General features: G+C 49.3%; 3 protein-coding genes across 11 annotated transcripts; 1 reads left to right on the forward strand and 2 right to left on the reverse strand.

The window, feature by feature from the left end:
* Positions 1-235: 235 nt before the first annotated feature.
* Positions 236-10,179, reverse strand: RFXANK (regulatory factor X associated ankyrin containing protein). 5 transcript variants are annotated; one of them, XM_053300494.1, is made up of 9 exons: positions 10,040-10,179; positions 7,415-7,649; positions 6,429-6,512; positions 4,496-4,561; positions 2,591-2,691; positions 2,379-2,504; positions 2,094-2,160; positions 1,762-1,842; positions 236-1,339 (listed from the first exon to the last, which is right to left on the reverse strand). In XM_053300494.1, the coding sequence occupies exons 2-9, from the start codon at positions 7,563-7,565 to the stop codon at positions 1,281-1,283; spliced, it is 735 nt and encodes a 244-aa protein (XP_053156469.1). In that variant the 5' UTR covers positions 7,566-7,649; positions 10,040-10,179; the 3' UTR covers positions 236-1,280. The 5 variants fall into 5 exon arrangements, with proteins under 5 accessions (XP_053156469.1, XP_053156470.1, XP_053156468.1 ...); XM_053300495.1 differs by having other exon boundaries at positions 7,415-7,634; positions 10,040-10,111; XM_053300493.1 differs by lacking the exon at positions 10,040-10,179 and adding an exon at positions 8,742-9,049 and having other exon boundaries at positions 7,415-7,634.
* On the forward strand, positions 10,081-16,654 carry BORCS8 (BLOC-1 related complex subunit 8). Of its 4 annotated transcripts, none has more exons than XM_053300497.1 (4): positions 10,081-10,206; positions 12,660-12,772; positions 15,051-15,115; positions 16,311-16,654. In XM_053300497.1, the coding sequence occupies exons 1-4, from the start codon at positions 10,170-10,172 to the stop codon at positions 16,414-16,416; spliced, it is 321 nt and encodes a 106-aa protein (XP_053156472.1). In that variant the 5' UTR covers positions 10,081-10,169; the 3' UTR covers positions 16,417-16,654. The 4 variants fall into 4 exon arrangements, with proteins under 4 accessions (XP_053156472.1, XP_053156474.1, XP_053156475.1 ...); XM_053300499.1 differs by having other exon boundaries at positions 10,088-10,206; positions 12,622-12,772; XM_053300500.1 differs by having other exon boundaries at positions 10,203-10,329.
* A 568-nt stretch (positions 16,655-17,222) lies between these two features.
* TMEM221 (transmembrane protein 221) lies at positions 17,223-27,729 on the reverse strand. Of its 2 annotated transcripts, XM_053300490.1 has the most exons (3): positions 26,977-27,728; positions 19,349-19,434; positions 17,223-18,426 (listed from the first exon to the last, which is right to left on the reverse strand). In XM_053300490.1, the coding sequence occupies exons 1-3, from the start codon at positions 27,279-27,281 to the stop codon at positions 17,906-17,908; spliced, it is 912 nt and encodes a 303-aa protein (XP_053156465.1). In that variant the 5' UTR covers positions 27,282-27,728; the 3' UTR covers positions 17,223-17,905. The 2 variants fall into 2 exon arrangements, with proteins under 2 accessions (XP_053156465.1, XP_053156464.1); XM_053300489.1 differs by lacking the exon at positions 19,349-19,434 and having other exon boundaries at positions 26,977-27,729.
* Positions 27,730-27,997: the final 268 nt, after the last annotated feature.

The following is a 27,997-nucleotide window of genomic DNA, read 5'->3' on the forward strand; positions in this document are numbered from 1 at the left end:
TCTGGTGGGCCACTGTGCGAAACAGGATGCTGGACTAAGATAGGCCTTCTTGGGCCTGATCCAGCAGGGCTGTTCTTCCGTTATAGTCTAACATCATCTAGGAACCCAAGTTAACTGAGAATTATCCCCCATCCATCCAGTGGTCCATCAGACCCACAGATCCTTCTAAGCCATATCGCCAGCTGTACCAAATAACCCCAGGACCGATTTTAAGAAGCTACTGTAAGCCGGAGTCTTAGTGGGTTGTAAAAGTGGTTTATTAATGCAATCATGTCAAGGAAACACTGGAAGGTGACAGTTGGGGAAACCGACTACAGGATGCGAGACGGAAATGGGCTGATTCAAACAAATTGTGCAATAACTTCCACGCAGATCTGCCTGCCTGTACAAGTTGTTGCTAGCCGCAATTACTACCCACCCATAAAGTCTGCTTGTTGCTTTTGATACAGTGTTAGGCTGAGTCTGGTTTTTTTTAAAGCAAAGCTCACCTGTAGCCAATCTCAACTCGCCCCAGGAGATAAAGCCAGCCGTGAAAGACACACCTTTCTCAAGGAAGCAGCTCTCTTTTGGACTCACGTTTTGGACACACAATAGGTCCTCCCACTATCAGGAAAGCATTTCATGCAGTACAGCATGTATGAAGTTGCTACTCCAAAGGGGAGCAGGAAATTGGGTGCTACACACCCACGAGTCAACAACAAGCAGAACAAGATGGCAAACTATTTCGCTCTCCTCACACTCCTGCCACGGCTTACAGCCCAATCTGTAAGCCGTGGCAGGAGTGTGAGGAGAGCGAAATAGTTTGCCATCTTGTTCCGCTCGTAGCTTGGATTACTCACTCGAGCCATCAGTAATTCCTTGCTTCGGAAGCTGCAGATGTCTTCCCTGTTTCGTGGCATGTCATCTTATGACATTTTAATTATCTATATCTATGTAAACCACTTTGGGAACTTTTGTTGAAAAGTGGTATATAAATATGCGTCATATTCGTATTCATTGTTTTCGTATCCCTCGTATCGAGATGGGTTGGAGGAAGCATCGTAGTATGGGATCGCCCTCTCAAAGACACCCTTCTGCCATCCTCTCTCGCACGGGAGAACATCCTCTCACGTCTCTCTCCATTCAGTTTTCTCAAAATGCCTGGCCATATCTTTCCCCGTCCCTGGGAGAGTGTCCACAAACTTCTTCCGTCTGTGATGTCACAACCCCAGCTTATTGGTTCAGTCTTTTTCAGCAAGAAGGAAGTCTGGGGCATTCCAGACAGTCTGGTTGAGGGATTCTCACTCTGCCTCCTTGTTCTGGAATAGCCTGAGTATGTGCTTTTCGATCACATGTTGGACTGCAAGTAGAAGGTAAGGGAGGAAGAGGAGAGAAGAGAGTTATGGATGTGGGTTTTTTTGTTTGTTTGTTTCGATTTTATTTGAATTATGCTGCTCCCCACCCAAAATAGAAGGGAGGTGGGATAACCTGTATGGGAAGTGAATCTGTATACAGAGTCTGACCCTTGGTCCATCAAGGTCAGTATTGTCCACACTGACTGGCAGGAGCTTCCCAGTGTTTCAGGCAGAAAGAGGTAACTGGCAGCCCGACCTAAAGGTGCTAAGGACTGAATCTGGCATGCAAAGATGTGCTCTGGCACTGAGCTACGCACCATCCCCTAGCTGTCCGCTGTTGGAAACAGGAAACTGGGCTAGGAGGACCTTTAGTTTCGTCCAGGGCTTGGGAGGACTAAAATCCCACCTTGCCTTAGCCAGAACTTGCCTTTCTTGTGACCCAAAGCTACAGCAAGGTCCATCGGCGTATAGCCAGAGTCTGCTTCAGTGGTGAGATCGGCACCCCGGGCTGAAACCAGACGAAAGAGAATGGTCATCGGCCAAACAGCCCACAAGTGAGAAGAAGATGTCAGGATCACTACCCCTCACACACTCCGGAGGAGCTGCCATGTTAACAAGTGGCTCTGGCTGAAGAGCCAAGCCTCAGCCATTTTTGCGACTTGGCTCTTCAGCCCGAGCCGCTTGTTTGCTCTGCTACATGCCTCCCCTGCTTTGCGACTCCCGACTTGAGTTGACAGTCACCGGGCTGAGAGAACGTACCTAGCAAAGCCTCGACACACTTCACGTGATTGCCCCGCACAGCGTACAGGAGTGGGGTCCCACTGTTCTGCGGGGGCAAATGAGAGAAGGTGAGTGGGGTGGTGGCAGGCTTTGCAGAAGAGACCTGACCCTTCTTCACACAGTCTGCAATCACTGCCCCCCCGCCCCCTATTTCATTGATACCCTTCCTCCCGAGAAGCATTGTGTGACTCCACAACATCCCTGCAAGGTAGGCCGCTTGGCGACTCTCAGCAACCTAGCAGGGGGCGGGCCGAAAACCTTTACCCAGTCACAGGCGTTGATGTCAACGTCCTTCTCCAACAGCAAGATGACGATGTCTGTGTACCCTCCGGTGCTGGCCAGGGATAAGGCACTCTCGCGCTCGTTGGCCAGGACGTGGGGATCGGCGCCCTGCAGGAAGACCATGAGCCTCAGTCGCACCAAGCAAGCCTTCCCAAACCCTAAGGAGCCCCCCTCCTCCCCACCGCCTCGCTTACCCATTCCAGCATCGCACGGACTGTTTCAATCTCCCCGAAGGCCGAAGCCCACATTAAAGGCGTGAAGCCTCTTTCGTCTGGCTTGTTGACCAGGTTGTCACCTGTCAAGGTAACAAGACTCGTCAGGAATGGTTAGTGGATCTGGGTCCGTCTAGCCTGGGGAAGAGAAGGCTGGTCTTGTGGTAGCAAGCATGACTTGTCCCCTTAGCTAAGCAGGGTCTGCCCTGGTTACATATGGATGGGAGACTTGATGTGTGAGCACTGGAAGATATTCCCTCAAGGGATATTCCCTCAAGGGATGGAGCTGCTCTGGGAAGAGCAGAAGGTTTCGAGTTCCCTCCCTGGCAGCATCTCCAACATAGGGCTGAGAGAGACTCCTGCCTGCAACCTTGGAGAAGCCGCTGCCAGTCTGTGAAGACAATACTGAGCGAGATGGACTTATGGTCTGGCTCAGTATATGGCAGCTTCCTATGTAAGGCTAAAGGGAGACAGGAGAGCTGTCTCCAAACTTCTGAAGGCCTGTGACATAGAAGAGGGAACCGACGACTCCTCTCTTGTTCTTGAGGGCTAGAACCCTTGGGGTGAAATTGCAAGGAACAGGGGCGTAACTATAACAGGGCAAGGGGAGACAGTTGTCTGGGGGCCCCCAGCGGCAAGTCACATGACTGACTCCCCAAGCCACACACCTGCCCGGGCTTCCTTCAGTTACTTCATGAGCTGAGCTTCGGGGGGGGGGGATTTTAAAATCTTGTCCCTGGGCCCACCCCAACCTTGCTACGCCCCTGGCAAGGAAGCAGATTTAGGCTAGACATGAGGAGGAATTTCCTAACTGTCAAGAGTTGCTGGACAGTGGAACAGCCTGCCTCATGGAGTGGTGAGTTCTCCTACTCTGGAGACTTTGAAAGAGAGGCTGGACGGCCACCTGCCAGAGATGTTGTGGCCGATTCCTGCACTGGGCAGGAGTAGAAGATTCCTGCACTGGGCATTTCCGGTTCTCAAACTCTGTTATTCTAAGACAGGGGGGCTGCTCAACTTCGGCTTTCCTACAGATGTTGGCCTACAACTCCCATAATCCCTGGCTATTGGCCACTGTGTCTGGGGATTATGGGAGTTGTAGTAGTCCTAAAATAGCTGGGGGTGGTGGTGGTAAGGTTGAGCAGACCTGTTCTTAGCCGTGCTGCGGGAAGAAAAGGGATACAGTGTCTTTCATTCCGTTCCTTTACCATGTAGGAATTTTGTTCCAGTTTGCCTAGAATTTCTTAAAACCAGTACTGACTTCTTTTGAGTGAGTGGGACCCCGCCTTTGGTGAGACACCACCGTTGGGCCCCTCAAAGGGCCCTCAAGGTGGCTTAAAAGCCATAAAAATATAAAAATCAGATTAAAGCAACCACCCCTCAAATCAAAATCAACCACACTAAACCAGAAGAGCAAAATGCAAACCTACAGGTGTGTGTGTGGGTGGGGGGATACTGTAGTGGGTAGGCAGATCTAAATATAATGAAATGTGACCGGTGGTTAATTAACTAATTTATTTATTTTTAAAACAGAATTCTGGTTTTTATATTTGTCGCCCTTCACACCTTTTTGCTTTTCCTCTGGGATTTGAAAATATCTGACTCTGTCACGTTTACTTGCGAGAAAAGGAATCAGAGAACCTACGAAGCATTTTCTGCAGCTGCTTTTGCTGCCGAAGAGGCAAGCCACCTTTTAAACAGAATGTTGGCTTGTCCCTTTTGCAGCAGGAGATGCACACAGAAAGCTAGCAGGAAACAGAACTGGGTTCACCTTCCAAGGAAAATTGGTTTAGGATAAGAAGCGGTTCAGTGCAAGGCAGAGGCTGCGTCCAGGTCAGGATCTTGTTTGTGGAAGTAAGGAGGGGAGGAAACGGGGCATTCCTTGCTCACCTTTCTGCAGCTGTTCCTTCAGCAGAGTGAGTTCTCCCTGAGCCGCAAGCTGGTGAATGGACAGAGCTGGAAGTTGAGAGGAGGAACATGGTCAGGAATTTTGTGCTTTAAAGGACACAACCTTGTCAGATCAGACCAAAGCATAATCTGGTCCAGTGTCCCATTTCCAAACAGTGGAGTTGCACCGATACCTTCTGGAAGCCCGGAAGCAGGGCATCAACGGGATTCAGATAAACTGCCCCTGAATATGGAGGCTCTATTATCAGCACTGATTATGGCTAATCGGCACTGATTATCTCCTCCTCTTCCTCCAATCCCCTATTAAAGGCCACAAAGCCAGGTTCCACCACCAAATCTCGTGGTGGGGAATTCCACTTGGTCACCTCGGTTTACTTTCTATCAATTTCTAACATATTCTGGGGAAAACAATTGATACAAACTTTATTGCTTATAGTCAAAGATTACATAGGAAGCTGCCTTCTACCAAGTCAGACCACTGGTCCATTTTGCTCAGTATGGTCGACCCAGACTGGCAGCAGCTTCTCCAAGGTTTCAGGTAGGAGTTTCTCTTAGCCCTATCTTGGAGATGCCGCCAGGGAGGGAACTTGGAACCTTCTGCATGCAAGCAGGCAGGTGCTCTTCCCAGGGTGGCCCCCAACCTTAGCGCTCGCACATGTAGTCTCCCATGAAAATGCAAACCAGGGTGGACCCTGCTTAGCAAAGAGGACACTCCATACTTGTTACCACAAGGCCAGCTCTCCTCCTGTTGGTACCATCCATCTGGGGAAAACAGCAGAAGGGGATTCTGAACTTGGACAAAACAAAAACTGATAAGAGGTTTCAAGGGGCTAGCCCTCTTGAATAGAAGGGTACAAACCCCGATGCGTGCCTAATGTTGTGTTAAGACGAGAGGTGGGTATGATTAGATTGGAAACTTGTTATTGGAGGAATATCTTATTATTCTGGTTAAAATTTGTCTTCTCTTGTGTAGGATTGGCCCCCCTTATTAAGACTGATTGTTTCAGATTCAAGTGGAAGACCCAAATTATTGACAAATTGGCTCATTATGGTTTCTCTCAGGATGAGATTATCAAAATGGGATACGATCGAGCCAGGATTGAGATCAAACAACGTATCATGGACATGGAACTGCAGGAAGAAGTTGCTTCCTTGCCTAAGAATGTCTTTTTTGGGGATCAAATGTTTAACATTAAACCAGCTAGCTATTTGAGTCTAATTACCATTCCTAAATTTAGACGTGCTTTAACGCTCGCCCGTCTAAATGCGCTTCCATCTGCTGTTATGGAGGGAAGATTTAAAGGTACCCCTTTCTCTGCTCGACTTTGTCCCTGCGGGTCTGGTCAAGTGGAGACAAGTGTGCATGCCATTGTATATTGTAATTTCTATAGGGACACCCGCTTAAGATTAGTGTCCCCTTTGCTGCAACGTTTTCCTGGGCATTTGGATGACTTCTATTTGAAGTATTTACTGTCCAGCCTTGATGACAACCTAATTAGCAAAATGGCAAGGTACTGTTATATCATTTGCAACATCCGCTTAGGTTTTCAATAATGTTTTGCTTTCTCTTTTCCGTGTTTCCTGCTTTATGATTGTAATGGAGGGTGCTCTCCTCTCTTTGGCTTTCAGTAAGATCTATCTGGAGTTCACCACAACTGTCTTAATTTTAACCTGTCAATATTACGTTACAATCTGTTTGATTTATTATGCTGAGTTTTTTGTAAGTATGTATGTTTTACTAAGTATTGGTCTATGACCGCAATAAAGGCTTGATGATGATGATGAAGGGTACAAATATGAGGACTAGATGTTAATACGTCTGGCATTGATTTGCACACATATACAGATAATTTTGAGCCTATTTCCTGCACAGCCACCATGTCCCTCTTCATTTTGCAGCACCGACGCTACTCACTGTCCAGAGTAGCAGGCAAGGCAGAGACCTCGTTTCCCCGCTGACGGTTCGTCAGGGTGGTAGAATGTTTCAGGATCCCTCCATCTGCATTTTTGGAAGAGAGAGAGAAATGTTCATGCGGGAATCTAAGCCAACCAATTTCTGACTTTACATCCAGACCCTACTTTTAGCAGTTCAGGCTCTGAGCTTTTGCTCCGCTCCTATCACACAACAAAAACTGGATCTACGACATTCTCAGCTTCTCCGTCACTTCAGTGACTTCAGCAGAAAGTGGCAGTTTGGGAAGTGGGAATTCAGAGAACGAACAATGTCTTGTTTCCTCAATGGAAGTCAAACTAGACTTTCAAGCTTAAAAAACAAAACATGAGGACTAGAAACTTCAGGTTGCTCTTTTAAAAAAATTGAAAACTAAGCTTCTTAGGAAGCTGACCTCTCTAACCATCATCACACTCAGTGCTGCCACACTGCATTTAATAAGGCAGTTTACACGCATCCAACCTGGCTTCGGGAACTGTTCATGCTCTCCATTTTCAATTGTGTGTGCCCAAATAACTAGGTAGGAGGCGGGGAGTGACTATGTGAGAAAGGAGCTCAACTCTCGTACCCAGCATTTTAACAAGGTAGGAGGAGAATCCAGCTTACCCAGCTCTTCACTCACACGATCACTCCCCCCCCCCCGGTTCCTACCTAGTTGTTTGTTCACACACGACCGAAAATCAGTACCGCACACAACTCCCGAAGTTGGAAGGGACACTTGTCCTACCCAGTTTTCGATCTTGCGGACAGCCTAACGATTTTATTATCTGTGCATGTTTTGCAGACTTCAAACTCAGGAAAGAAAACATAAGCTGAGATGTGTTGTCACAAGTGTGCTAATCATTTTCATCTTGCACATTGTCTGTTGCAAACAAAGAACGCACAACACATGCAATCATTTCCATTTGAGATAGAAGAATATTTTCTGATCTCAGTCGCCCCCTTCTTACCATTTGGGGCAGGCAGACTTTGCTCGGGATTTGCGTCGTCTCTCTCCTCCGGGCAAGGATACAGGTGCAGAACAATTGGCTCTTCGGAGTCCTCATCCTCTGCGTCACTGGCGAACACTTCTGGGTCTCTTGGTGTGGTTGGTTGGGTCATTTCAGGGGCAGGATCTTCTGGGGACGCGCTAGAACACTGCCAGCCCCTAAAGGGTTGTGCTTAGGAAGTCTGCAACATATTTTACTTAAATTAAAAGAAAAGAAAAAGGAGGAACTTTATTATATTAGAACACTACCCCAAACTTACATCTCTGGGCAGTTTACAGTAACATAAAACAAATTAAAACAATTTAATTATGTGGATATTCCTAAGTAAATAATAGCTCAATAAGAATGAAATTAACAAAGGAGCCTAGTCAGGAAAACAAGCATCCCCTCATCCCCCAGAGGAGAGCTGGTCTTGTAGTAGTAAGCATGACTTGTCCCCTTAGCTAAGCAGGGGCCGCCCTGGTTGCATATGAATGGGAGACTTGATGTGTGAGCACTGCAAGATATTCCCCTTATAACAGAACAGAACTTTATTACGGTCGTAGACCAATCTATAAGACCAATATACAAGAAATACAAACAATGCATCGTGTAAATAAAATTTAAAAAGAGAAAAATATATAAACTACTTATGAAATGCATTGCAAAAAAGCAGATCGAGTTTTGCAGATTATAAAACAAAAACTGGCCACTATATTAATAATTTTTTCATCTGGGTTAAGTAATAAAAACTTCAAATAAAAATCATCAGAGTGTCCTAAAAACTCTGACTCAGTATATGGCAGCTCCTTATGTTCCCCCCTTAAAAATTTACTTTATACCAGAAATGTAGGATGACTCCCACCATTAGCGGTCTCATTAGAGTTTGAAGAGGGCCCTGAAAAGATCATACAAATCTATGGACATTAAAAATATTTATCTAACTATTTTCTTAGCATTCTCACCCTGGAACAATTCAGCATCTTTTTATTGTTTATGAATATCAGACTTCCAACACATTTAATATCAAACTCAAGAGCATTTTACAGATGATTTGGGGGCAGAATAAGGAATCAGCTCACTCAGAGTCTCAGTAAGGGCAGCGTGCTGGACAGGCCTTCTAATTTGCCCTGTGCCTACAGCCAAAAAAAGCACAGTAAATTCAGCCACATAATATTGCATGGTGCGAGACAAGGAGAAGAAAAGAAAAAAAGCAGGGGTGTGACATTCAACAACAAGTTGGTCTGTTGGTAAGGAACCTCCTGTGCAGGTGCAGTCTATCCGGGCAGGGAGAACATTTTTAACTCACCCCAGATTGTGGAGACGTTTGGGTTTTTTTGTTTTTGTTTTAATCCTTAACTTCTTACAACTGGAACTTATTTGCAAAATCCAGCCAGTGACTGGAGGCTCAGTTCTCTCCGGATGAGTGATGGATATTGTATCTCAAGGCATCGCAGCTTGTAACCCCCGATTTTCTGGGTAATGGCCCCTCATCGCATCCTCTCCGCCACTTTCTTCTGTCCTTTAGTGCAAAACTGAAACTAACTTTCTTTTCCCACAATGCATCTGAAGCCTGGACCGTTCCTCTCGCCTGCTGCAACCGGGCAGCTGGCCCTTTAAGATCTTCCCGAGCAGCCTTAGTTTGTGAATGGGCTGTTCGGGAATGGCCCCCGCCCCGCCCTCCGGCTCCGCCAATCAGCTGCCACCAGATCTGGGAAGCCCTTGCGCTTTGAATGACAGCTCTCAAAGAGCCCGCCTCTCTGGATTATTTCAAACATTTCCAATTTGATCCCCATCCCCTTTCCCTCTTCCTCGCAGATGCAACGTGCCCTTCACAAGCAGGCAGAAGTCCAACAGGTTCCTATCCCTGAGGTTTAGGAAGGTGTTGTGATCACCAGTTGAATTCCTGCCATCTGTTGGATTAGGCTGTTCAGGGGTGTCTTGGGAAGGGGACATGGCATAGGGGCCAAATCAGGCCAGGAGGGGACAGATTCAGCCCTAAGGCCGCCAGTTGCGGACCCCTAACGGAGGAGAATATCTGGCTTTCCAGTGGTCGGTGGGACTGGATTAAACTGGGGAAGAAAATTTAATTTTATAGGATAATTCTACAGAATAACTCGCATTCTAGGAACGAAGTCAGGGGATTTCTGGGGAGCAGATGGTGCTAATAAATGCTACATTTATTTATTTCTCTTTTATCGATCGATTCATTCTCTCTCTCTCTCTCTCTCTCTCTCTCTCTCTCTCTTTCTCTCTGTATCCTTTTCTACCCTTCTCACTTCCCAACAAAAGTTCTTGATTTCGGCAAGTTCTTTTAAAGCAACCGCTCGAGACTGCGAAATACAACTACGAACTACGCAAACAATCGCTGAGCCAAGGAAAGTCAACAGAAACGTTGCAACGGCCACGGCCCGTGAGCCGAAGTGGAAGTGCACTCTGCACATGCCCAGAGGCACCGTCTTGGCGCTTGGCTAGTTTCGGCTCTGCGATCCAAGAGAAAAGAAGAGGCACAAACGACGAGCCTCTTACGGGTGGAGAGAATGATGCCCCCCAGGTGAGGGCATGTGACGAGGGGAAGGGACGAGAGCCCCTAGGAACCTTTCTTACCAGATACCGTTTCCGAGCAGGCCCCTTTAGGGAGACGCATCCCGCCGACCGGAAGCTGCACCGTAATGGGTTTCCGTTCCTGAGTCGCCGTCCGCTTTCTCTCATTTCAGTTGGGGCTCGTCTGGGGACCATGGAGGAGCCGGAGATGCAGCTGAAGGGGAAGAAAGGTAACGGCGACGGCGATGGCCGAGCTACTTCCGGGCTGTGTTACGTTGAAAGACGTCCGGGCGGGAACGGCGAGGCGGCGAAATTATTCTAGAGACAAGAAAGCTTCTTTACAGCCCCGCTTTGTAAGAAGCACTTACAGGTCTGGGTCCACACTTTCTAGTGCCAGAACTGCGTTGAAAAAAGAAAAAGGTGCCATGAATCAAGAGTGCCTCTGACCATGTGCAGAATATACTTGCCTTGTAGAATTTGTGTCTCTCTCTTAAAGCCAGCACCTCTCATTTGTAGGGAGCAGTGGTGGACATTCCCCAAACTGGGGCGTATGGGGACAAGAACAAATATTTATATACCGCTTTTCAACAAAAAAGATTCCAAAGTGGTTTACAGAAGGAAAGAAAGGATCCCTGTCCCCGAAGGGCTCACAATCTAAAAAGAAACATAAGATCAACACCAGCAACAGTCACTGAAGGTCCTGTGCTGGGGGTGGATAGGGCCAGTTACTCTCCCCCTGCTCAATAAAGATAATCACCACGTTAAAAAGGTGCCTCTTTGCTCAGTTAGCTGGGGTAGTGGTTAGATAGAGAGTAAAGTAAAGTGTGCTGTCCAGTCGGTGTCGACTTCTGGCGACCACAGATGGTGGTAAATGGCACGTTTGCCATATAGGAATATATGAAGCTGCCTGGTCCCATGAGTTCAAATCCCCATTCAGCCATGAGACTTGCTGGGTGACTCTGGGCCAGTCACTTCTCTCTCGGCCTAACCTACTTCACAGGGTTGTTGTGAGGAGAAACCTAAGTATGTAGTACACCGCTCTGGGCTCCTTGGAAGAATAGCGGGATATAAATTTTTTTTTTTTAAATTGTCTACACAGACTGCCAGCGGCTTCTCCAAGGTCACAGGAATGAGATGAAGCCTTTCAGCATCTTCCTATATTGCTGCTGCCCGCCGATATAGGGGTTTCTCATAGTCTGGGAAACATACCAGCGGGGATTTGAACCAGCAACCTCTGGCTTGCTAATCAAGCCATTTCCCCGCTGCACCATTAGGTGGCTGCTTAGATCAGGAGACTTGGGTTCAAATCACTGCTTGACCATGTCCAACTCCCTGTCTAACTGTGCGACTGGGAGCCATTCACACACTCTCAATGTCAGCCTCTCACAGGCTTGTGAGGATAAAGAAGGGAACAGAGACCACCGTCTTGAATTCCTTGGAGGAATTCATGTGAGAAATGGGATGTGAAAAGAAATGGAAGGGGCAGTCATATTGCCTTGGGGTTGCAGTAGGGTTGGAACTTCTCTTGGAGGTTGGTAGATCTGGGTTCAAATTCCACACTCAGCCAGAAAGCTGGGTATTCTTGGATCAGCCATAATCTCTCAGGTATCTCTTCACAGGGTTGTTGTGAGAATGAAAGAGGGGAAGCATGTAAGTCATGCTGCACTCTTTGGAGGGAGGGTAGGATGACAGTCCATGGAATGAGAGGACAGGTCCCTGCCCCGAGGGGCTTACAATCTGTATGCTAATGCAATGGAAACAACAGGAAAGGAATGGAGGCAGAGGTAAATATGGGGAAATTAGGCCTTTGTTTCATTTATATATCTCTTCAAACTGGTGGAGTGGGCAACGAAATGGCAAATGCTCTGCTGGCTGGCATCTGCTTCTCGGCCTCTTTCACAGTTTTTAGAAAACAAGTGAAAACTTGGCTCTTCACCCAGGCTTTTTTATAGCTGCTGCTGCTTTGTGTGTTTTGTGTGTTACTATTTTCTATAAGATTTTAAACTTTTCCATAGAGATATATTATTTTTATATTTAATATTTATACTTTTAATTTGTATTTTAATTGTGCATTGTTTTAATTAGATTTTAAACCGCTTTGGGATTATTTTAATGAAAAAATGGTATAGAAATGGAACAATATAAATATATAAATAAAATGTGGTTCAGTGTAAGTAAGTGTAAAGTGATGCACATTGAGGCAAAAAACCCCAACTTCATATATATGCTGTTGGGGCGACTGACCAGGAGAGGAATCTTGGGGTCTTGGTGGACAGCTCATTGAAAGTGTTGACTCAGTGTGTGGCGGCTGTGAAAAAGGCAAATTCCATGCTAGGGATCATTAGGAAGGGGATTGAAAATAAAACTGCTCATATTAAAATGCCCTTATATACATCTATGGTGCGGCCATGTTTGGAGCACTCCAAATCTCTCGTTATCTTGCATATAACTTGTTGATGTTTTAGTTGGCATTAATAAAACGCATATCCCTTTGCAGTTTTGTCTGAAGAGCTAACATGACTGCCTACGATTTTTGGAGGTTAATAGTGGTGGTGTTGTTAACACCACAACAGAGACACAAGTTTGGGGCGGTAGAGAAGTATTTTAAATAAATTATAGCTGCCTGACAGCCCAAAATTCTACAGGTGATGCTTTTTGCAGATCCTTTCCCCTTCTTTCCTAGTGACAGACAAGTTTACCGAGAGCATGTACATCTTGGCCAACGAACCTTCCGTCGCCTTGTATCGGCTTCAGGAACACGTCCGGCGGTCTCTCCCAGAACTGGCCCAACACAAAGTGAGTTTCATTCTGAATGGGAAAGCAGAAGTACAGAGCTAGTTTCTACTCTGTGAAAACCCCTGGTTTAATTTCTGTTTGTGTGTCTTAAGAGCAGCGCTGCAGAGAAGGTCACCCCAGCCTCTCCCAAACAAGTTTCTTTCATTTCCTAAAGGGCTTCTTGCTAATACTGTTCATCTTCCCAAGCAGGCAGGATCTCCTCAATAAGCCAAGGAGGGAATTGTTATTCTGTTGCTCCATGTTGTAGGAACAGCTCTCCCCCTACACCCTCCTCCTGCCCCTTCTGGTTTTCGTTATCTTTCAGAGACTGCGAGGAGGCTTGGTACTTAGCTGCTCTGCTAATGCATCGTTAATTCTATTGTCTTAAGCATGAGCTGGCTTTGGCTATTAAACATCAACTCAAGGGAAATGATCAGAGATCTTCAGAGCAACCTCGGAAAAGCCGGTGTGCCATCTTAGGGGTGTAGGAATGTGATGCAAGGAAGATTGCCAACTTGGAACAAAGTGATTCCTGGAGATTCCACACATCCTCACCAGTGTGCGCACACACACACCCCCAACCCTAACACCACCTCCACCACCCCCACATTTTAGAAACCATTGGGGAAAATATTGACCATTTCAAGCCATTGAAAACTCCAGAATTGCTTTCAAAATTCACCTGGAGACGCATGCCAAATTCTGGGGTCTCCAGACCGATCCTGGAGGGTCATCGACCCTAGACAGGAGCGTCTCCTATTAAGCTGTGTTGATTTGCATTTCATATCCAAGATAATTTAAGGAGGCCGCCGCTTTCCGCATTTGCTTTGTCCACCTTGAAAAGCTGCTTTCATACCATGAGGAGCAGCAAGAGCCATTGCTGGATCGTGAACTCGGAAAGCAAATTTATTGACTTTTTATTTAGCAAATGTATTGAACGCCTGACTCGAGGCGGTTTCCGTAAATTAAAACGATGAAGACAAGAGAAGAAGGGGCGGAAAGCGAGAGGAGAAAGAAAAGGAAAAAAGAGACACCCTGCATGCGCGCACACACACATACACACACACACACACACGTTAAAAACTAAAAGCCTGGCAAAATAGATAGGTTTTCAGGAGCTTCTTAAAGGACAGAAGAGAGGGCGCATTATGAAACTCAGGAGGCAGGGTGTTCCATGAGGAGGGGGCTGCCACAGAGAAGGCCCTCCCACCAGCCGGGCCCCCACGTACCTCCCCAGGGCCTGGAACTCTGAGAAGGCCCACCTGAGATGACCTCACAGGGTGGGTTGATGTTGGACAGGAGAGGCGGTCCTGAAGGTACACAGGCACCAAACCCTGAAGGGTTTCATAGGTGATAACCAGCGCCTTGAATTGGACTCAGATGCGAACTGGCAATCAATGCAGCAACCTCAGCAAAGGTGAAACATGGTCATGTTTTCTGCTGCCCATAAGCAGCCGGCTGCAGCATTTGGGGCCAGCTGAAGCTTCCGAGTAGCCTTCAAGGGCAACCCCAGGTAGAGCACATTGCAGGAGTCCAACCAAGAGTTAGGGTTGCCAAGGCCTGGTTCTAAAACGAATAATTCAGAACAGAGCTGTCCAGCGGCAAGAGGCGTGAGTGTTTCGAAGCAGAGCTCGGTGAGTGCCGCGGCACCACTGAAACGCGGGGAAATCTCGGATCAGTGCCTTGTGCAGAAACCCGGCCAGCTCTCCTCAGAGGCGACTGGCTCTTGCTTGTACCTGCTCTGAAAGGACACAAAGGTGCCTCCAGAACTGGAAAAGCTGTTGCCCATTTCAGACATCACATCGGATGGGTGTGAACGTGCTTTTGTGTGAATAGGAAGCATAGGATAGACCCTTGGTCTGTCTAGCTCAGTATTGTCCTCACAGACTGGCAGCGGCTTCTCCGAGGTGGCAGGCAGGAGTCTCTCTCAGCCCTCTCTTGGAGATGCTGCCAGGGAGGGAACTTGGAGCCTAGATGTTCTTCCCAGAGCGGCTCCATCCCCTAAGAAGGGGAATATCTCACAGTGCTCACACTTCTAGTCTCCCATTCATCTGCCACCAGGGCAGACCCTGCTTAGCTTAAGGGGACCAGTCATGCTTGCGACCACCAGACCAGCAATCCTGATGATGCAAATGATGCAAAGACTTCAGATACATAAATAAAGATCAAGAATATTTGCTTTTCTGGGGGCGAGGGCGGGGTGTCGGAAGAATGGCAGAGGATCCAGCGGAGAAAGTTGATTGCTGGAGATCTCTGCTACTCCCACGCCCCAAATATCCCCCTGTCCTCTGTCTTTCAGGCTGACATGCAGAGCTGGGAGGAGCAGAGCCAAGGGGCCATCTATACGGTGGAGTACGCCTGCAGGTACCAGACAATTCCTCTGAGATCAGATCTGCCCCTGCCGATGGCCCACCCTTAAAAAAAAAACCAAAACCCAGGCACTGGAAGCGGAGCTCGTTTTTGCTCCCCAGGTCTGAATGTTCGCCATATATATAGCAAATTTCATGTTACGTCACGTCACGTTATTTATTGATTTGATTTATATACCGCCCTTCCAAAACTGGCTCGTGTTCACAACGACCCTGCGCGGTAGGCTGGGCGGAGAGAGTGATGGAGCCAAGGTTTCCCAGAGAGCATTGTGACTGAACGTCTCCTTCCACAACAGCCTAGCCAGGGTGCTACAATGTTTAAGCTCCAGGGATGGAGATGGAAAAAGAAACCGGAGTAGGATTTCTAGTCGCTGGAAGGTGGCCGAGATGAGAGGGCTTCCTCAATCTCTGCATGGCGTGGAGAAAGCACAGAGAGAGAGAGAAAGAGAGACCTGTCCCTCCCTCTTCTTGTAATGCTAGGCTTGGGGTCATCCAGTGAACTTAATGGAGCAATAGATCTAGGCTTTAAAAAGGGAAAGTCCTCCTTCACCCAGTGCAAAATTTGTTGATGGAACTCATTGCCACAAGATGTAGGGGTGGCCACTGGCTTAAAAGGCAATGGGACAAACTCGCAGAGCATGAGCACCAAACTGTTAGCGACAATGAGTATTATTATTATTATTATTATTATTATTTTGATTTCTATACCGCCCTTCCAAAAATAGGTCAGAGTGGTTTACACAGAGAAATAATAAATAAATAAGATGGCTCCCTGTCTCCAAGGGGCTCACATTCTAAAACGAAACATAAGATAGACACCAGCAACAGTCACTGGAAGTACTGTGCTGGGGGTGGATAGGGCCAGTTGCTCTCCCCCTGCTAAATAAAGAGAATCACCACGGTAAAAGGTGCCTCTTTGCCCAGTTAGCAGGGTTAAACAGAGCCTCCATGCATAAGCAGTGTAGATCTGAACATCAGTGCCTGCTGCGCTGTCCGTGGCCTTCGGGAGGAATCTGGCTGCTCCCTGTTGGAAACAGGAGGCTGGGCTGGACTTAACTTTGCTCTGAGCCAGAAGGGCACTTCGTTTGCACAAGTCTGCAAAGGAGGCAGGCAAAAGTCAGCAGATATCGGTGCCCGGGCAAGGCCTCCCCAGGAGTGGGTTCCAACACGTGTTCTTTCTTCTTCCCCAGCGCCATCAAGAACATGAAGGACAGCTCTGTTTACTTCAAGAGCATTGAAGGGCTGCTCCGGCATGCCATTGCTGTGAAAGACCAGCTGAATTCCCTCCGCAGGTAGCCCCAGAGACCCAGAAGCCTCCTGACGCCTCCCCGGACACAGAGGAGCACCTGATTCCTGGGGGCGGGGGGGGGGGGCGGGCAAGAGGGCCGTTAGCCAGGCCACTCGGCCAAGACGGGGAGGTACCCTGGTCTCTGCATGTCACCTTTTGTGTGCGCGTTATTATTTCTGTTATTAAATTTGGAGCCGATATTTAAAAAGCAAACAAACCCCTATCCGGACATGCTTCCGACAAGGATTTTCCCAGTGTGTGCCTTTCTGTCTCTCTTTTGCTAGTTATAAAATGAACGGAGGGTAGTTCCATCCATGACGGTGAGAGCTAAATGGAACCTCCACGCTCAGGAGCAGTCTATCTCTGAATACCAATGGTTGTTGAGGAGGTCGGCAGTGGGCAGGGAATTCCCTTTGTAAACCTCTGTGCGGGCTTTTTGGAGACAGCCGGCTATCCCCTGAACAGGGGCACCCCCGCTTCTGTGTGTTTCTTGTCGCCTGTTGGAAACAGGGGCCTGGGCTAGAAAGATCTGTGAATGGCACAGACTATTTTGGGAACCAGGGTTGATGCTTTTCCGCTGCCTGGGGAGGGGAAATTGCAGGGGTGGACCTGTGTGTAGAGGTTTAACACTTCCCACCCTCCACCCTAGGCACACAAAACATGCTCCTGGCCACTTTCCCCAGCCAGATGTGCTCACGGGTTGCACTCATATTAATCTCCGGGAAAGGTGCAGAAAAGGGCAACCAAAAAGATCAGAAGGCTTCCTCCACAAGGAAAGGTGAATCCATTTGAGTTTAGAAATAAGACGACACGGTGGAGACAGTGAAGGTTTATCAAATTCTGCACATGGTGGGGAAAGAGAATCTAGAAACATTTCCCTCCCTCTTGCGTAACACTAGAATTCAAGGCCTCCCAATAAATGTAATTGGCAGGCAATTCAGGGCAGACCAAAGGAAGCCCTTCTTAACATCAGGTTGAGGGAGACAACTGGAGATCGTGAGAGTAAATCTGAAAAGCTGGTGGCGTCGAATTAACGTGTGGAACTCTCTGCCACAGGATGTGGCGATGGCCTCAGGGTTAGGTGCCTTCAAAAGAGACACACCGTGGCTGTTGACTCATGATGGCTAAATGGAGTTTTCACATTCAGGGCAAGGGTACCTCTAAACGTCAGGTGCTATAGGCTTGGTCAACTTAGGCCCCCCCCAGCTGTTTTTGGACTACAACTCCCATAATCCCCAGCCACAGTGGCCAGTAACCAGGGATTATGAGAGTTGTAGGCCAATATCTGCAGGATGTTGGCCGAAGTTGAGCAGCCCTGAACTAGATGGGCCTCTGGTCTGACCCAGCAGGGCTCTTTTGATCTTATAAATTCATAACAGATAGGTGTATCTCCACGTCCAGAGGCAGTCTACCACCCAATACCAAATGCAGTAAGGGAAGGCTGACCACTCTTGGAAGCAGGAGACTGGGCTAGGCTTGTTTTGCTCCCGCAGAGCTTCACACAAGAGTGGAATCTTTCCCTGAACCGGCCGGCTTGCGGGAGAGGACGTTCCTCATTTCTTGTGTCACCCCGTTCCAAGGTTTCCCGTGCGCCTGCAGAAGGCCCGATTCGGCCGAAAGGGTCCGATGCATCCTGGGCGCATTGTAGCTCTCCTTTTCTGGCGAGGGTCCGGCACTCCCCGAAGAAGTCACATTGCTGCTGGCCGGAGAGGTCAGGTGGGACTTCTGCTCGGCATACGGCGGATACGAGAACTCGCGGTGGATCTCCGGGCGCGGCCTGGGCGCCGCCACGTTCTTGGAGTTGTTGAGGTGGGCGGCGGGCATCTCCCCACCCCGGGCCGAGTCGTTTTCGTAGAGGGTGTGGGAGAGCTCTGCTTGGCCCCGCCGCGAGGCTTGGGCCGCCCGGACAAGAGCGTGGGTCACCGTGATGAACAAGACGACAATGCCAGAAGACAAGACACAGGCGCTGGTGATGCCGGTCTCGATCTCGAAGAGCACCAGCATGTACATGGAGAGGGCTGGAATCGGGGAAAGGAAATTTTAAAACACAATTGCCAGTGAGATTTGCTGAGGTCAAGAAGCGATTGTGTGTGATGTCTTTCCTATTTAAGTTTTTAAAAAACCACAAATATCCACACCCAGGGCCAATCTCCATTTTTTTAGAAAAATTGGTGCCCACAAAGAAAACCTCCATGTTCAGAAGCAGTCTATCTGAATAACTGGCCAGTTATATCTTGCCCCTCTAGTGCAGGGATTCTCAACATTGGGCCCCCAGATGTTATTGGACTTCAACTCCCATAATCCCCAGCCCCAGTGGCCTTTGGTTGGGGATGATGGGAGTTGAAGTCCAATTACATCTGGGGACCAAACGTTGAGAATCCCTGCTCTAGTGCACAGTGACCTGTGGACTTCCCGGACCACATCTGTCTGTCCCCTGTTAGAAACAGGAGGCTGGAGTAAGACAGACCTTCAGTCTGATCCCGCAGGCCTCTTCTGACATGCTTTTTATAAGTTCATAAACGATATAGGTTTGCCAACAGTTCTGAGCTGTAGTGTCTCGTAAGTGGAACTTCCACATCCAGAAGCAGTCTACCTCTAGATGCCAGCTGCCGGGAGCGAACAAGAAGGGGAGAATTCATTCCGACTGGTTGGCTATCGGTTCGGGGGGTGGACTTAGCTGCTAACCAGGAGGTTTTAAATTTTTCTTTTATGTTTGCATGGCTCCGCGTTTCAGAAGATGTGAACATGGCACACTTTTCCTGAATTACATAAGAGCTCAAATCTTCGAACCTGCTTAAGTCTGCCTGGGTGCCAGCAGAAGGCAGAGGAGAGAGAGAGTTCAAAGACAAGGTGGTGGTGTGGTTTTAAAAATACAAAATGCTGCTAGGGAAGAAATACTTCTAGGGATTTCTAAAAAAGACTGGGGGGTGGGAAATGTACCTGCTAGGTAGACCGAAACTCCACAGCAGAACAAGCCAACAGCCACATGCCGTACCTTCCGGCTGTCCAGAAGGAACCAATCCGCCCTATGCAATAAGCGAAAGGGATGATTAATATAATTCCCATTTATTTATGTATCTAGCAGAATGAATGCATCTGTGGGGACGGGCAGATTGCCCTTGAATGCTTTGAAATTATCCATATTTCTTCTTGCAGGTTGGCCTTCCCCAACCTGAGGTCCCCAGATGTTGCCGGACTACAACTCCCATCATCCCCTGTCACAATGGCCAAAGGCTGTTGTGCTCCAACAACATCTGGGGCCCCAAACCTGGGAAGCCATTAAGGGATGCTACATGAAGGGGGCGACACCGACTCGAGAGTCGACACCGACTCGACGGCACACTTTAGCTTTTAGCTTGGTTCCTCTACATCACATGTGCCGTTTCTCCTCTTCCACACATATGCATGGTTAAAAGTGTGTATGAGAAAGATCTGGATGACTGCATGTGTGTGTGTGTGATTCAATCAGGATTCTTTATGTGGGGTCTTTGACCCATGCGCAGAAGCACGGCAGCAAACAATTGTGCAACAGCACATATGATCACATCTAGTTGGGTGGTTTTGCAGTGGTTTTGCCCTGGGCTAAAGTGGGCAAGGGGAGAGTCCAGTGAACAGAAGGAATCAAAACCAAGCTGTGCATATGCGCTAATTTCAGGATGAATTTTCGATATTCTCCTTGTTAATCTGGAATTCAGGAGCATGATTTAAAAACCGATAAAGGAATGTGATGGGGAAATTTCTTCTCTCAAGTCCTGAGCCGCAGTTATTATGGGCTTGGGAACACAGGAAGCTGCCTTCTACTGAGTCAGACTGTCGGTCCATCTCTCTCAGTATTGTCTACCCAGACTGGCAGCAGCTTCTCTGAGGTTGCAGGCAGGAGACACTCCCAGCTCTATCTTGGAGATGCTGCCAGGGAGGGAACTTGGAACCTTCTGCATGCAAGCAGGCAGGCACTCATCCCCTAAGGGGAAGATCTTACAGTACTTACGTGCAGTCTCCCATTCAAATGCAAACCAGGACAGACACTGCTTAGCAAAGAGGACAAGTCATGCTTGCTAGCACCAGACCAGCTTTCCTCCCTTGTAAGAGGAGGGCTTGACTGCCTGCCAACAGGCACCTGCCAAAAAGCCTTGCACGTGACTGTTGCCGAGGTTCTCCCAGTGGCATCTTTATCCACGCCGGCCTGTTCACACGTGCGGACTATCCTGCGACATCGCAGGCATCAAGGGGGCAAGCACGCATGTGTGAACGGTGCAAAAAAAAGTCTACGTTTCCCTGTAACAAATTGCCACCAATCCTAACGGTCACTTCACAACAAACCCAAATTGTATTAATACACCTGCAAAAAAAGAAAAGAAAAGAAAGAGTAGGATCCTGCAGTTTTGTACAAGGGGAAGGTCGATTTGGGGCCTCTCCTCCACAGCCTCTCGGTGGGATGCAGCCTGCAGGCCCTTCGGCAAAGCAGGGCAGGGAGGGGGCGCTGCTTTTAAAGATGTTTTTAAAATACATCTTTGCAGGGCGCTGCAAGGAGACCAGTTTGGACGGAGCGGAGCGGCCTTGCTTTTCCCCTGACATTGTCCCTGAGAATAGAAGAGGCTTTGTTTTTGCCAATTGCCAAAAGAGACCGGAGGGGGGGGGAGGGATTAGCACTGGGGAGCAGAACTTTGTTTGCCAAAGTCCGGAGAATCTGAGAAAGAAAATCTGAAGGAGTAATTCAAAATGACAGCAGGAACGTGGGAAAGAGGCAGGACGTGAGACGCGGCGTTAATGAGCACCTCTCTCCGCTCCGAAAGCCAAGCCAAGCCCAGCATGCTGGATTCTGGGTTTTCTCATTGTCGAGGAATTTGAGGCTGCAACGTTGATGGATCACCAGAGTATGCGGGCAAACTAATATTAGGAAGGCTGTGTGGCTGCCAGCAATCCACCGGCATGTACAAAGCAAAATTCAGCTTCAAAATGCAAAGGAAACAGCGACTTCCTGAGATTGGTTATTTGGGATGTTTTTAATTTTGAAAAATCAAGTTTCTAGACCTCATGAGTGCAGGAAGCCTTGGGAGTGTGTGGGTGGTGCCTAGGGTTGCCTGGATACTGAGCTGTAATTTTTATTTCTCTATGGCAGAGTAAGCCCTGAATGGAAGGGGAGGAAATGACAAGTCTCTGCCCACAAGGAGTTTACAATGTGAAGCTGAGCGCGTTAGAGTGTCTTTGGAGGGCTTTTGTGCATTTTTTGTGAGATAGGGAATACCCAGGCAGGATTAGGCTAGAATAAGAAATAAAGTGATTTATTCCCAAGTGCCTGATGGTACCAATCCATGCCTCCATTACAGGACTTCTATGGAAGGGAATGAAGATATTTCAGTCTGTTAAGTGGGGGTGCGGGGTGCATTTCCCCTTATCCTGACATTGGCAATTACTTTGAGGAAGGGGCCAAAATACCTCCTGCCTTTCCTCCCATCAACAATATGAGGTTCCAGTTGTCCCCAGCATGTAGCAATTTGGAGGTAGTCCTCCCCTTTCCATGGAGGTTCCATTTTTAGCTTCCGTGGCCAGCAGCCACTGACAGAGCTGTCCTCCTCCTCCTCTGGTCTCCTCATTTATAATTGGAAAACAGAGATTCACCCAGTGAGCTGAAATGGCTGGCATGAGGCCTGCTAGATCAGAACGGGAGTTGTATTTCCAACAGCTGAGGCCACAGAAAGTTAGAAGGGACCTTGGAGATCTTCTAGTCTAACCCCCCCCCCCGTTTGGTGCAGGGAGTTGCTACAGCATCCTTGAGAGATGGCCACCCAGCCTCTGTTGGAAAGCCTCCAGCAAAAGAGAGCCCCAAACTCCATGAGGTTCCACTGCCCAACAGTTCTTACAGTCAGGCAATTCTGCCTAAGGCAGGACTGTGCAGCTTCGGGCCCCCTGCAGATGTTGGATGACAACTCCCATCATCCCTGACTACTGGCTGCTGTGGCTGGCAATGATGGGAGTTGTCGTAGCCCTACGGGGCCACAGTTGTGCGGCTTTGTTCTGAGGGACATAGGAAGCTGCCATATACTGAGTCGGACCCTCGGTCCATCTCGCTCAGTTTTGTCTTCACAGACTGGCAGCGGCTTCTCCCAGGTTGCAGGCAGGAGTCTCTCTCAGCCCTCTCTTGGAGATGCTGCCAGGGAGGGAACTTGGAACCTCAGATGCTCTTCCCAGAGCGGCCCCATCCCCAAAGGGGAATATCTTTCAGTGCTCACACATGTAATTGCCCATTCAAATGCAAACCAGGGCAGACCCTGCTTAGCAAAGGGGACAAGTCATGCCTGCGGCCACAAGCCCACCTATAGAAGTCTCCTCTAGCCTAAATCGGCTTCCTGGCCATTTCAACCCGCTGCCTCCTTCCGGTCCTGCCCTAGGAGCGACAGAGAACAAGGTCATTCCTCCTTCGAGATGAGCGTCCTCCTTCAGTTAGCTGGAGACGGCTCTCGGGTTCCCACGGGCAGTTGTGTCTCCCCTTCTCCGGGCCGCACACACACGCAGCTCCTTCAGCCATACCCCCGCAGGCCTTGGTTTCCAGACCCCACCCTCCCCGTCTGGGTTGCCCTTCTCTGGAACTGTTCCAGAACATCAATGCCCCGGAAACGTTTGCCCAGAATTGGACACTGTATTCCAAGCGATGCCCGGCCAGGCCTGAATGGAGCGGGAAGACTTCTTCTCGCGGCCATGATCTCAGCCTTAGGAAAGCATCCTAAGACCACATTCACCATTTTAGCACTTCCATCACCCTAAAGGTAAAGGCGAGCCATCGAGTCGGTCTCGACTCCTGGCGCCCACAGAGCCCTGTGGTTGTCTTTGGTAGAATACAGGAGGGGCTGACCATTGCCTCCTCCCGCGCAGTCTGAGATGATGCCTTTCAGCACCTTCCCATATCACTGCTGGCTGATAGAGGTGTTTCCCATAGTCTGGGAAACATACCAGCGGGGAGTCGAACCAGCAACCTCTGGCTTGCTAGTCAAGTCATCACCCTGCTACCTCATATTTCACTTGCTGTTCTCTAGGAGAGGAGAGCTGGTCTGGTGGTAGCAAACATGGCTTGTCCCCTGAGCTAAGCAGGGTCTGCCCTGGTTGCAAATGAAAGGGAGACTAGAAGTGTGAGCACTGCAGTATATGGTCTTGTGATAGCAAGCATGAATTCTCCCCTTTGCTAAGCAGGGTCTGCCCTGGTTTGCATTTGAATGGGAGACTGCATGTGTGAGCACTGGAAGATTTTCCCCTCAGGGAAAGGGGCTGTAGCTCAGCGAAGGAGCACCTGGCTGCTTGCATGCATAGGGTTCCAAACGCCCTCCCTGGCATCTCCAGATAAGACTAGGAGAGACTCCTGCCTGCAAGCTTGGAGAAGCCGCTGCCAGCCTGTGTAGGCAATACTGAGCTAGAAGGACCAAGGGTCTGAATCAGTAGAAGGCAGTTTCCTATGTTGCTAAGCCTGCAAGCAAGGTGTGAAAGTGACAACTCTCCTATTATTAGTCCTCCAGCATCTGGTTTTCAGAGGTAGACTGCTCCTGACCTTGAAGGTTCCATTTGCCATTGTCATGGCCACAGTACCTTATTGTAAAGGTCCCTGGGGTATGAGGCAGGTGATGCACCTTGAATGGTAAATCTTGTTGACATCCGTGGGCACGGGGTCGCACAGAGAGCCTCAATGTTTTGCTTAAATTCTGTCAGTCTAAAATTGACCCCCTTCTGCAAGATCATGGGCCGCCTAGCAATTTGGCCCTCGGGCATGTTAATCCTGACTTTTGGGCACGCAAAGGTGGTGTGCTAAAGCATGCATTAGGCATTTCCTCATTAGGTGAATGGGACACGGATCTTCGTTAATGATTTGGAGACGGGGTGCCTGACCAAAGCCGGACGCCCAAACGGTGTGAAATTCAGCAAGGGCAAAATGTCAAGTCTTAACACGGCAATCTCATCACAAAAGTCCACACCGATCTTTAGACTTGCCTAGACGGCGCCCACATCCACTTGTCTTAGCTATAAGCGGCCCAAATGAAATTAACAAATGCAACTTTGGTTAGGGATGATGAGTTAATTCCCTCCGTTCCATCCCTGGATTGTTCCACTGCTTTCCCCTGTGCTGTGTTTTAATATATTACATTTGGGGCTGGGCTTTATGATGACCTTTGGGGACGGGGCCAAAGCACAGTGGCAGAGTATGCGTGCAGAAGGTCCCAAGTTCAACCTCTGGAAGCATCTCCAGATAAGACAGGGGAAAATCTCTGTCTGAAATCCCAAAGAGCTGCTGCCAGTCAGTGCAGACCATACTAATCTAGATAGACAAAGGGTCAGACTCGGGGTGGCAGCATCCGATGTTCATCAGGAACATTCATTATTTGGTAGCAAAGTGCCGTGCTTTGCCCTCAGGAAGTCTCAAGCTCACACTATCCAGGCATTTGACATTTTTAGCATATTTTCAGGAAGACCCCTTCCAGAAGACCCCTTCCTGTAACCTCAGAGAGCTTCTCTCAGTCAGGGCAGGTAATATTGAGCTAGATCAAGGTTGCACAACTCCAATGCCCTGGTGGGCCGGAGCCATCCACAGCTTGGCGTGCAGGGGCCGAGGTCAATTTTAAGTGCATTCTTACATTAAAATTAAAAATACTATTGTGGATCTCTTCCCCTGTCAAGGAACTCATCGTTTTAACCAAGGATAATGGCCAGAAAATAGATCCTGTCCCTGCTCCATTATCAGTGGGGCCCCTGGAATGCATGCCAGCCCCAAACAAATGCCAAGCCCTCTCCTCTCCCTAAAGTGCCTTCAGGCTCCAATCCTAGGCATGTTTACATGGGAGTCAGTCTCACTGGGGACACCATGGAACATATTTTTGAGAAAACATGCATCGGATGGCACTATAAGGCAGTTTCCATCTCCTGTGCTGCTGTGGGATACAGTAAAATAGTCCCCGAGGGACGGATCTGACCCATGGGCCTTATACTGTGCAGGCCTGAGCTAGCTGACCCTGCCTCAGTAGCAGAGAGCTTCCTATGGGCCTAGTTGTTCAGTTATTATATTTCAATTTCTTGTTGAAAGGACTTATTTCAATTTGTTGATCAGCTGAATTTGTTGTTTTTAATTCACAGGAACCTGTTCTCAATGTGATGCTGTGATTTGATTCTTTTTCTTTGTGGGGAGGAAAGAGAGTACAGAAAAATGAACTAAACGGCTTCAACTTTTGAAAAAGTTGTTGTTGTTGTTGTTGTTGTTGTTGTTACATTTATATCCCACTCTTCCTCCAAGGAGCCCAGAGCGGTGTACTACATACTTGATTTTCTCTTTCACAACAACCCTGTGAAGTAGGCTAGGCTGAGAGAGACTGAGAGACTGGCCCAGAGTCACCCAGCAAGTCTCATGGCTGAATGGGGATTTGAACTCGGGTCTCCCCAGTCCTAGTCCAGCACTCTAACCACTAGTTTTTGTCTTTATTTACGTCCTAAGCTGCCTTGAACATTCTGTTTAGCTTTATATGTTCAAAGATACCCCATGTCTCTGAGCTACTCCGTAGCTCAGGGTAGCTTTTCAAGCAAAAGGTCCCCGGTTTAGTCCCCGGCAGCATCTCCAGGTCAGGCTGGGAAAGCCTCCAGCCTGACACCTCGGAGAGCTGCTGCCGGTCAGTGCAGACTGTCCTGAGCTAGATGGACTAAGGGTCTGGCCCAGTCGACAGCAGCTTCCTATGTTCTTGTGATATTTATTGTTATTGTTAAATTTATATACCGCCTTTCATTAAAAACAATCCCAAGGCGGTATACAAAAGTTTTAAAAAAATACGATAAAAATGACAATTAAAATATTAAGCTAAAAATAGGAAACAAACCTAATTTAAAATCTATAAAATACAAACATAAAAACTATACAGGGATAAACAAACATACACAGATATGATCAGGAAGGAGAGACCCTGACTCGTGACTCAACTTTCTCAGGCTAGGCAAACACAGAAGCCCTCACAGACTGAGTCAGACCCTTGCCCCATCTGGCTTAGTATTGTCTGCTCTGGCGGGCAGCAAGTCTCCAGGGTCCCCCCCTCCCCGCCAGGCCTGAGTCCATTTTAGCTCAACGGGCTGCGGGCTTAACCTGGGGCTTTCTGCATGCAAAGCAGGTGCTCAGTGGTTGAGCAGTGGCTGAACCTCCCTCCCTCGCAGGGTTGTTGTGAAGAGAGAATGGCGGGGGGGGGATCCATTTATAGCTGGCAATGCCTTGGAAAAAGACTTTGTCAAAACATAGGGACACCTTGTAACTGGAGCCCTGACTTGAAAGTGCCGCCCAATTCTTCCCTGACCCCCTCCTGGCTGCAGAGGGGGGGCGGCCCAGGGCAAACCATGGCCAGGAGACCCTCCTTCGTGCCGCCCCGCTCCCCAAGGCTGCCAGATTGAACCCAGGCACTGGGGAGGCCTCCTCACCCCCTGGCCGGGGGCGGGGGGGGCAATTGGCAGCCCCCCTCCTGCACCCCTGTTCCTTGGGGGATAAATCAAGAGGACCCCCCCGGCAGCCCCCCCCCCGCGAGGAGGAGACCCCCCCGCCCACGCGCCAGGATACCCACCTGTCTGGCCCCAGAGCGCCCCCTGGCGACGCGCAGCGCTCTGCGCCGCAGTAGCCGTGCAGGAGGCTGAGCAGGAGGCAGCTGAGGCTGAGCACCAGGCAGAGCGAGGCCAGCACCGCCGAGAGCGGCAGCAGCACCCGGCTGGCCCCCTCGGGCAGGCCGCCCCCGCCGGCCCCGGGCCCGGCCCGCCGCCCGGCCTGGATCTGGAAGATCAGCATCGACGCCAGCACCGCCATCAAGCCGGAGACGGTGCCGAAGAGCAGCAGTGCGCCCAGGGCGCGCTGCCCGTACGAAGAAGGCGGCATGGAGCAAGCGCGGGGGGTGCGCTGCCCTGCCCTGCCCTGCCACCCCGCGGCGGGATCGGGGCCCGGCGGGGGAAGGAGGCGCAGCGAGCGAGCGAGCGAGCGAGAGCGGCGGACAGCCCGGCCCAAGGTCGCCTCCCCCGGGTCTGAGCGCGCCTCGAGGCGGTGGTGCCTTGGAGATGAGGAGCGCGGGAGGGAGGGAGGGAGGGGCGGGGGGCTGGCTGGGGCGCGGGGGGGGGGGGTGTGTGGCGAGAGAGAGCAGAGAGGCCACCCGCCGCCGCCCCCCTCCCCGTGCAGTCAGGGGCGCGCGCTCCGTTCTGTCCGTTTCCTCCTCCCAACTACCTTGTAAGCCGGGAGTGGGTGGGCGCAAAATAAAGGTGTGTCTCGGTGGTGGGGATTTTCTTTCAACAAGCTGGCTTCTTTCTCCAGCTTCAGTTCTCCAAAGGACTCTCTGCTACGCTACCAGCCGACCAGATGCAAACAGCACTTCGGCGTTGAAACGAGGAGGTCCTTTCTTAATCTCTCCCTCTCTCTCTTTTTTTGGGGTGGGTGGGGGGAAGCAGACCCCATCTTTCCACTATGAAACTTATGCCCGGGGAGGCGGCTTGGAATAATTGAGACAGGGGCGTAGCAAGGTTGGAGGGACCCAGAAACAAGATTTTAAAATGGGCCCCTCGCTGATACACACACACAAACACACTTCACAATATATCGTGCAC

Source organism: Hemicordylus capensis, chromosome 2 (genome assembly GCF_027244095.1).
Source record: "Hemicordylus capensis ecotype Gifberg chromosome 2, rHemCap1.1.pri, whole genome shotgun sequence".
NCBI lineage: Eukaryota > Metazoa > Chordata > Lepidosauria > Squamata > Cordylidae > Hemicordylus > Hemicordylus capensis.